Genomic DNA, 9,529 nt, shown 5'->3' with positions numbered 1-9,529 from the left:
TACATCAGAAATTTCAAACAGCTGGCACGTAACTTAAAAACAGTCCTTATCCCATTGAATTAAGAGGTTAAAATCTGATGGTTAACCATGAGAACAAAAAGCTTTAAAAAGGACACAGTTTAGTAAATTGACAATTTGTAGGTGTCTGCGTCCACTCACTGTCAGTTTCAACTCTGTTTTTCAGCTCTCACCTGGGGTGTATGGTGTCCTTTGAACTCTTTGAACACTTAAGGTAAGAGTCATAAGGGGTACCATAAAATGAACCTATGAAATATCTGGCCTTTTGATGTGGCTCATCTGTAGCAATTCCAAGTATTTGCTCAACAGATTTTTTATAGACTTGCTTTTATGTGAAGTCTTCCTTTTAAAATTCATTGTATTGTCAGTTCTTTATCTTTTTATGTTTGTAATATGATGCTGTCTTATATTGCTTTTATTCTTTGTATTTGCATTTTTCGTATTGACCTTTTGTGATGTTTCACCTTCTTGTTTAAAGGGTGTTTTGAATAACATTCAGCCCCAAAAATGTGACATTCCATCCTGCCCCTTCCATTGTATTCAGGTTAGAACATTGCTGTTGTTGTAATCATGTGCTCCCTCAAGCTGTTGCCAGTTTGTGCACTAGTTAACGAGCAATCGTGAATGTTGCAAACACTAGCTAATGATAATGTTGCCGATGCTTGCTTCCTAACACTAGGGGAGTACAGTATGCTGGACCCATACCATAGAACTCATTATGTTATTTTCCATAAACTGGCAACTACCAAAACTGTTGGTCGCAGACAAAACATATATTCCACGCAATACCAATGGCGTTCTACTATTGGCTGACAAACCTCAATAAAAGCTGGAGCTCAGAGCCCTACTCTAGAGAAGAGTTGCGATAACACTAGTTACACATGCTTGGTTGTCCTGTGATCCACAGAGACTTCAAGATATTTCACAGCGGGCGATTTGTTAGTGAATACAGAGCAATTTGATTCTTTTCTGGTTTTAACTTTTTAAAGAACATCAGCACTTAACGGTCTGTACTGCAATGTATGAAAAAACACTGTCCATTTGGGTAATTAAGGAATTCTTAGACATACAACTATCACTTTGGACCTTTTGGAGATTTGATAAATGATTCACAATCATAATAATGTTTTAGGGATAAGAGATAACAAGTTCATTAGATGTATTATTTAAAAATAATATTTGTCTCAAAATGTAATCAATATGACCATAAACTTCTCCTTAGTCTGGGTTTCCTTGTGTTTGGCTTGGCTATTGAGTGTTTATTCTGCTTGATGTCTTATTGAGCTTCCTGCTTTTGCTTCATCTGTCAAAGCACTTTGTAAACTCTTTGTAAAGGTGGCATATAAAATAAAGTGACTAAAGTTATTATACATTTAGCGAAAAATGAATGAATATGAGTCACATGTTGAGATTTTGGAAATCCGAAATTCTTAAAGTGTGCTCATGTTTCTCTATTATCCCCGTTGAACAATATATATGTGGAATATATAAAAAAAATGGATCTCTCATCTCAGGACAAGACTTTTCATATTTTCCGCCTGATGTTCCTTCGCCGTCTGGAACAGGTTATCACAACTTTCACAATCAGTGGCAAGCATCCTCAAAATAATAGACAGCCGTCTGACGGCTCGGAAAAACACGTCACTGCAATATCCTGTTTATTTTAACAAGGTACTTCGTTTTGGCCAAAACCAGACATCCGCTGTATATTACATTAATCAGTAGGAGCGTCTTTCCTATAAAATGGTCCGAACATGTAGGTAAGACAGGGTTATACTGTATCCATTTCAGACGATGACTTGGTTCAGTAACTCAAAACGTGAAATGAGAGTGACTTTTACTGTGTTACTCATCCCAAGTTCACGCTTGTCATTTCTATCTACAGTAACAATTCTTGTTAGGCAACATCTACTTAGTCATCTGACTTTCACTGTCTGTTCCCCGACATCTGAACATTATTGACATGCATCTCCGTGCAGAATATACTGCAACAAACTGAAATAAACCTGAAACCTGAAATTTCACTTGCAAACATTATGAGTCTACAGAGATCATTTCTTGTATGCACATGGAAACTTAAGCACTTAAAATGTAAGTACAATACTAACACAAAGGAAACACTAAAGAGAAACTAAGTGTAAGTGAAAAACAGACATATGAAGTATGATGAAATATATTTATTTGTCTTGAATTGTACAAAAATCACTGCAAAGCTAAAGCATGTTAAAATATTTATTTACACCCTAAACATAATCCCGAAAAGCTACTATATAAACTGTTCTGACAGAATAAAAGGTGGATCTAAAAAGAAAGGTCCAAGATCAAGGCTATAACACTCGACGGGTTCAGTAAAGATTGGTCTTCTTCATTATCCTCAAGAACTCCTGCTCATTGACCTCACCATCTCCGTCTCGGTCTGCCTCGTCAATCATTTCCTGAAAGGATAAGAAACCAAGTCTAATGTAAGTATGTTTAAAATGAAAACACACCGAAAGCTATGAGGTCAAGTGGGCGGCTGTGGCTCAGGAAGAGCCAGCGTCTTGTTATCGGAAGGTCGCTCGTTCTATTCCCCTGGCCTGCATGCCAAAGTGTCTTTAGGCAAGATACTGAACCCCAAACTGCTGGTCAGCACCTTGCATGGCAGCCACTGCCATCAGTGTATGAATGTATGTATGAATTACTATAAGTTGCTTTGGACAAAAGCGTCTGATAAACGCCCTAAAATGTAAATGTAAAATGCTTCATGCATCGCATGTGACAGCAATGGAAAAACCCTCACTAGGACTGACAACATGTGTCGTACGGGGAAACCTCAGTGCCGAAGTTCCTCAAAAATAAAAAAAAACCTAAAGCCACATTATTTTTATATCACATGTAAGAATACAACAACAAAAGGGGAACAGGGAGGTGACAAGAGAAACAAGGGTCAGGGCGGGATGCTGACACAAGGTCAAACATTCAGGCATGTTATCTGTGGCTTCTTCACTTCTCTGAACGATCAACATTTTTTGGGGTGTTTCCATCTGTAAACCACTGCAGGGAACTTTCAATGTTTGTACGCGGTCAAAATTGACAAATGATGACAGTGGTAAAACAAAGTAAGCTTTTTTGACACTGCATTTTTGAGCAAAATTTGAGCCAATCCTGTCGCTGATGGCCCTGTTTATGTAAGTCATATAGAGGCATCAGTATCAAATTGAGACTGTTTTTTAACCAGTTAAAAGTTCCTTGTTATAGGTTTAAAATACATTCTGGAAAGAATCTACCACAGCTATTTGACAAAAAGTTTTAAAGTTTCTAAACCTAATACACCATATTCCAAATAAAAAGTGCATTCAACATAAAAGACCGTAAAGTACACCGTAGTACACATATTTTATGTAATGGTAAATAGAAAATCTGAAAATCAACCCTCTTTCCAGTATGATTTTAAAACAAAAACAGGTTCAACATTAGCCACAGAAAAATAATGCATCATTGGTCAAACTTGAGACTGTTAAGGGGGAGGGAGGACTATGGAGCTACTAACAGACACAAGAGCATTGAGAGTCTGCATCAAGTATTGTGTAACAGGAACTCTGGACAGAATGTTTGAAAGAGGTAATAAGCAGAGACTTGATTTTCATTTTCAAATAAACCTGAACACATGCCTTTTCTCAAACAAAAAAGACAGAATTGTAAACCAGCAAAACATCCACAGGCTAATCAATTATATATGAATGCTATAATGGAAATTTCTAGAGCCCATGCCAAACAGTGCATGTCAGTGCAGACAACATTACCTGTAATTCTTCGTCAGTGAGGTTTTCACCTAGCTCCTTAGCAACTCTCTTGAGATTTTTAAATGAGATTTTCCCCGTGCAGTCATCATCGAACAGCCGGAAGGCCTTCATTATTTCTTCTTTGGAGTCCTTTTCACCCTATCAATAATTGCAACATGACAACCATGCATTACAACTTCAGTTCAAACTTTTTCAATCTATAATTGAAACTTAAAACGTAATGCATTTTCTACAGTTCACTGGTCCAAAACTAGGGAGAAGGATTTGCATGTAGGGTATTTGTCTATGTTCAAACTACATTTCACTGTAAAGTTTTAGAGGAAGTATTTTTGGGGTAGTGTTGTTTAAAGGGACAGTTCATCCAAAAATTTAAATTCTAGTTAAGTACAAAGAAAATAGTTCTGTCATGACACTATAAGGTCTGTGGATTGACTGGGTCATGATTTCTGTTGAGTTTTTTTGCCACGTAGTTCCATTATATTTAAGAGAAGGCAGACATCGCTCTGGCCGATATTTCCAAAGCAACAATCTACTTGGATAAATAGCAATTAAGGTAAGAGAAACATATGTGTATTTGACTATGGGGTGACTGTCCCTTTAAGAGAAATCTGCAATCAAAAGTTAACACATGTTAAACATAGTCTTCCTATATTGCTGAAGGTTTTCAGTCATCCAGGTCATGGTAAATCTCAATGCTGTATAGTAGGCAACTGGACTCCCTTCGAGTTAGTTAGAGCTGAAGAAGCGTCTTGGATGAGAGCTGAAACGTCTTCAAGAAACTGAAACAAGTCCGGTTGCCTACAGTACAGCACCTAGACATGATCATTTTCAATTTCTACTAACTTTCCAGGTTTTGTCTAACAGCTGTATTACACTCACCATTTTTAGTGTCATCATACTGAGAAAGTCACTGAAGTCAATTGTTCCAGAGCCCTCTTTATCAATGTCTGCAATCATTTTTTTGATTTCCTCTTTCTTTGGTTCAAACCCAAGAGCTCTCATGGCAACCTGTGGAATGGGCACACCACAAATCTCAGGCTGTTATGACCCTGTTATCAAGGTGTGAGTATAAATACACTTAATATCTGATCCAATGTATACCAAACGACGAGCTAACCTTGAGCTCTTTCACGTCTATTGTTCCTGTTCCATCTGTGTCAAAGAGATCAAAAGCCTCCTTTATTTCTTGCTTTTGCTCCTCAGTCAGTTCGATTTTTGGACCTGTCTTTTTCCTTTGGCCAGCCGAAGAAGCTGGTTTGCGGTAATTTGAAGCCTGAAAAACGCATAAAGATTTGGTTGGCATTTCATACAAGATACTCAGTCAGCAGGTTAGCAGCATGTTTTTACGTTTTATTCAACTGTTATTATCATGCTAGCAAGCTATGTTTAGCTTCCACGGTCCTCCACGAGACCGAGCAGAAACAAGTTTTCAGGCAAAATACCCCCAGCTTTATCGAGCTGTGCGCAACGTTTTCACGGTAAATCATGCAACTTCCACGAGAGAAAACATTTCATACTCGACAATTATGTGAAACTTTACCATTTAAATGATCGCTTCAGCAAGGAAATGGTGTGTTTGGTAGTCTGTTGTCAACAGGCAACAACGGCTGTATTCAAATGACACGGACATGAGCAAATAGAAACAGTTGAAGCACCGTGACGCAAGCGTATTAGCCAATTGACAACAGAGGTGGGCGGGATATCGTGGAGTCCGCCAGTGGTTGAGATCGTTTCTCGTCTCCCAGCAACCTGGAAACTGAGCGCATGCGCAGTGCTGAATCGTTCGAGCAGGGGCAGCTGGGCAAAGGGAACCGGTAAAACTCTCATACATCACTAAACTAAGGTAATATTATACTCTTCAATAAAGTTTGTTTTGCAGAAACATCTTTAATTTTGTTCCCTGCGTTTGTAGTTCACTTAAGCTTTGATATAGACGGACTGAATTCACAAGTCAATTAATTTTCATCAGACTTTAGCCAGTTAGCTTAGCTTATAAGCTTCTGCTCGGTGTACAAGTCTGGTGAGCTGTATCTGTCAGTGTCATTTGCTTCTTTTGATGTTGTGGTGTTGCAAGGCTGCAGCAAAGTCCTGTGTAATGTGTACAAATACTGAGTAGACGCTGTCAAATTGTTTTATATGTATATTATATTGCTGTAGTAAAGCCTTAATGTTCATGCAGCTTAAGTTCCAGATGGTTTTGGCTGGACTGCGTTTACTTACCTAACTTTTATAACTGTTGTCATATAGCATACAACACTGCACCATAATTTCTAAACTTGGTATTTTATATCAGAGTCCGTAGTAACAGTGTTTTTACAATAGTCTGATAGATACAATATTACAAAGTACAATATTCCAATCTGAAATATGAGCATAAATGTATAGTATAACGTAATTTCTTGATGTCATTTGGAACAGGCGGACGGGGCGCTTCTATTTTGACTGGCGCCTCTGACTGGTTTAGCGGATCAGGAAATCCACTGACCAATTGCGTGCGAGTTAAACCATCCCACCTGATAATACTTAGCCAATCAAATCTGTGCATTCCAGGCGATAAACATTGCGACTTTTAATACAGACAGGTGAAAGAGGTGAGAAGCGAGTGACAGACGGAAACACAAATGAGCGATAAAGGGAGAGAAAACAGACCCGGAGACAGAGATAGATAGCTCCACATGTCGCCTCTAAGAGCTAATGAATGAATGAATGAATGAGTAGCTTGGATTTTTGGTCAATACAAAAAGCCATTTACTGATAGAGGGGTTGCCCAGGAGTGCATAAGTGCAGTAGGTGCGGCCTTACTTGAGGAGAAACAGAAACAGAAATGTTATTTTTTCCAAAAATAAGCACTTTATGTTAATATTTACAATTATTATAAGCTACTTTATTTATTTTCACTATTTTACTTTTAAATGCAGCCCCTCTTATGCAGCCCTTCTTATGCAGCCATTCCCTTCAAATAATACACATCTTAAGTATTATTTATCTGTTAATTAAATGTTAATGACAATAAATATTGTTGTAATGTTTTTTAAATTTTCTTGATAACATGCAGACATTGATACAACTACTAGGCTAATTCAATACATATCACACTGTTTCAAATATGAAGACTGCAATAGTTTAATTGAGATATTAAGTTGACTGTGTTAGCTGTGAAATAAGTTCCATTGTTTAATTCATCAAATTTCATTGATATTTTGTAAAGTTTCCTTTTTAAATGTTAAATGTGAAGACAATGCCAATGTGGAGGCTTTTTGTTGACACAGGAAATTATGATTATTTATATTTATTTGTATTTAATTTATAGTCATTCGTTGTAACAAGCAGAGAAGAAAATAAATCCTATCTTCCAATTCAGTGCATCTGTAACCTAACAGTTATTTTTGTGGTAGAAATATCGGTATCACTACTCGGTATCGGCAAGTACACAAATGAAAATGGGTGCAACCTTACCACAGAGTCATAGAAAGTCCTCAGGAGCTCCCCCTCTGCTCCAAAAGACCTGAGCTTTCTCCACACCCAACTAGGGTAACTGTACTGCTGGTCGTCACTGTGATCTAACACAAACCGTGTTAACTTTGCAGCTTTACTAACTAAAATTGACATTTTGTTGGGGTTTTACCTGGTAAAACATGAACAAACATTTTCCTTTTTCTTTTAAAATTCAGGCACCTCAAGAAATGCCAGGAAGTACAATTATAAACCATCGACAACATGTTGGACTGCAGAAACTCTCAGCGCTGGCAGGAATCTCGCATTCCTCTTTGGGCCCCAATAAAAAGTACAAGTTTATTCAAGACGACGCGAGTGGGGATTCAACTCTTGTGTGCTCCTGCTTTCGCATCTTTGAGAGCCTGGAGCTGACCTGCGCCGTGGGTCAGCTGGTTCACGAGACTATTCAAGCCCACCAGAAGGTCTATCATACAGGGTCGGGATGCATGCTGTTTCTTGCTGGAGCTTGGAGCCACGCTGCTCTGGAGTGCCTTCAGAGAGGGATTTCAGTAGCACAGATCATCCTGGCTATGTCTGAGGGAATGGATATATGCTTGGATGTTTGCAAGAAAAGCAGCGTTTCAACAGAGGGTCTTGGTGTGGAGCAACCCGAGAGCTGCACTAAGACATCTGCTCGTTTAGGACTTCAAATGTCTAAGAAACCCATTGGAGACGCTTCACAGACATCGTGCCACCTGCAAGAGACAAAAACAAATGGCCACAAGACTCTAAATGGCAGTGTACAAAGGAAAATAAAGCTCAGCAGACATTCTTATGAGGCAAAGTCTGAAAATGTCTCCACAATACTGCAACCCCATCAGCCTAAGCATCCTGACATTGCACACATTGCTGAGGGATTGAGTCATGGTTGTGTCGATGCAATGAATTTAGTAGTTGAAGCCAGCCGAATACAGACAAAGAATAATCAGCATGATGTCAGCTGTTCCACATTTGATGTCAATAAAGTGACATCTTGTGTGTTACTTGGTTTATCAGAGGAGCATTCCTGTGTTACACCAGGCTGCATTGTTACTTTATCTGCCGAACAGGCTTCAGTTGCACATCACTTGAAAGAACAGCACTTGAAGGTGGCTTTAATTAATGGAGATTTATCAGATAGCTACCGCCATCTTGGCTTTAATCGGCCAACAGGGGTACAGCGTGTGACTGCCCCGTCAGATTTGTCAAGTTCAAGCAAAGAAGAAGAGTGGATTGAAAAGGTTGTGACACTTCTGTTGAAGCTGGAAGTGAATCTGATACTAATCAGTGGGCTCGCTAGTGAGAAATTGATCCTGCGCTGTTGTAGATATGGCATACTTGTGGTGGAAAAAGTGATGGCTTCAGTCCTGAAGGCATTCGCGACTGCAACAGGAGCTGTTCCAGTGACATATGCCACACAGTTGAGTAAGCACTGTGTTGGAATTGAGGTGACGGTTGCGATATGGGGGGACCTCAGCAGCCATGAGAGGAGGCCCTCAACAACTGTGAATATTTCCACTGGTGGGAACAGCGACCTGGTCACGGTGATCCTCACAAGCTGTGTACATGGCAAATTGCAGGCACTGGAGGACCAGTTTTGGGCATGTGCTTATCGTTTACACCACGCGCTGAGAGATAAAGCCATCCTGCCTGGTGCTGGACTTACAGAAATGCTTTGTATTCATCACCTTCAAGAGCAAGCAGAGCGCACTGTCAGGCATTACAGAGAAAGGAATGGGGACTCTGCCCAGCAAACCAAAGCAGGAACCACAGCTAATCCTTGTAGCGGTGTAGTGTTGCACCTCATGGCAGATGGCTTAATAGATTACATATCCACTGTACTGGTTAACACAGGAGGAATTTCAAAAGTCGGAGCCAGGACTGCTGTGAGCCAACAACTGCGGGACTATAAGGAAGGTGTAGGCTTTGCTGCGAAATTCTCTCAGCTTTTCTTGGAAGGTGAACAAGATGGAAGTGCAGCTTCTATCAGCATGAAGTCCAGTGAAGCACCAGCAGTAAAGATCTATGACAATCTGAGTGTAAAGCAAGAAGCATGGAGAAAAGCATTAGATGTGGTTTTTCTGGTGCTACAGGCTGACGCTGAGATCATCACAGGCATTGACCAAAAAACTGATGGTGCACAGGGAAATCTGATGCTGTTATGACTCATGCAGCATCTTTGGGAACTTTGTGAATATATAGAATGCAAAAATGTTTTTAAAATATAAAGGTTTGTTTTCTTTTACTGGTATGAA

At 39.4% G+C, this 9,529-nt stretch overlaps 2 protein-coding genes across 2 annotated transcripts; one reads left to right on the top strand and one right to left on the bottom strand.

Annotated features, from left to right (window-relative positions):
• Positions 1-2,180: 2,180 nt before the first annotated feature.
• Positions 2,181-5,500, bottom strand: LOC115569363 (caltractin). The gene is made up of 5 exons (XM_030397407.1): positions 5,341-5,500; positions 4,918-5,073; positions 4,680-4,808; positions 3,801-3,938; positions 2,181-2,453 (listed from the first exon to the last, which is right to left on the bottom strand). Exons 1-5 carry the CDS (start codon positions 5,341-5,343, stop codon positions 2,364-2,366), a joined length of 516 nt encoding a protein of 171 aa, XP_030253267.1. The 5' UTR covers positions 5,344-5,500; the 3' UTR covers positions 2,181-2,363.
• Positions 5,501-5,542: 42 nt separating this feature from the next.
• On the top strand, positions 5,543-9,529 carry bbs12 (Bardet-Biedl syndrome 12). The gene is made up of 2 exons (XM_030397406.1): positions 5,543-5,643; positions 7,472-9,529. The coding sequence occupies exon 2, from the start codon at positions 7,484-7,486 to the stop codon at positions 9,437-9,439; it is 1,956 nt and encodes a 651-aa protein (XP_030253266.1). The 5' UTR covers positions 5,543-5,643; positions 7,472-7,483; the 3' UTR covers positions 9,440-9,529.

The sequence above is a fragment of the Sparus aurata genome, chromosome 18 (genome assembly GCF_900880675.1).
Source record: "Sparus aurata chromosome 18, fSpaAur1.1, whole genome shotgun sequence".
Taxonomy (NCBI): domain Eukaryota; kingdom Metazoa; phylum Chordata; class Actinopteri; order Spariformes; family Sparidae; genus Sparus; species Sparus aurata.
Note: the sequence above shows the minus strand (reverse complement) of the source record. Positions and strands in the feature narration are given on the sequence as shown.

Bases quoted from the DNA above. Each gene is read 5' to 3' on its own strand.
- LOC115569363 (XM_030397407.1), bottom strand. The intron at 4,809-4,917 runs GTTAGCTCGTCG...CCCATTCCACAG, and splicing joins TAGACGTGAAAGAGCTCAAG to GTTGCCATGAGAGCTCTTGG. The intron at 2,454-3,800 runs GTAATGTTGTCT...TTATCCTTTCAG, and splicing joins TCACTGACGAAGAATTACAG to GAAATGATTGACGAGGCAGA.
- bbs12 (XM_030397406.1), top strand. From the start codon at position 7,484: ATGCCAGGAAGTACAATTATAAACCATCGACAACATGTTGGACTGCAG.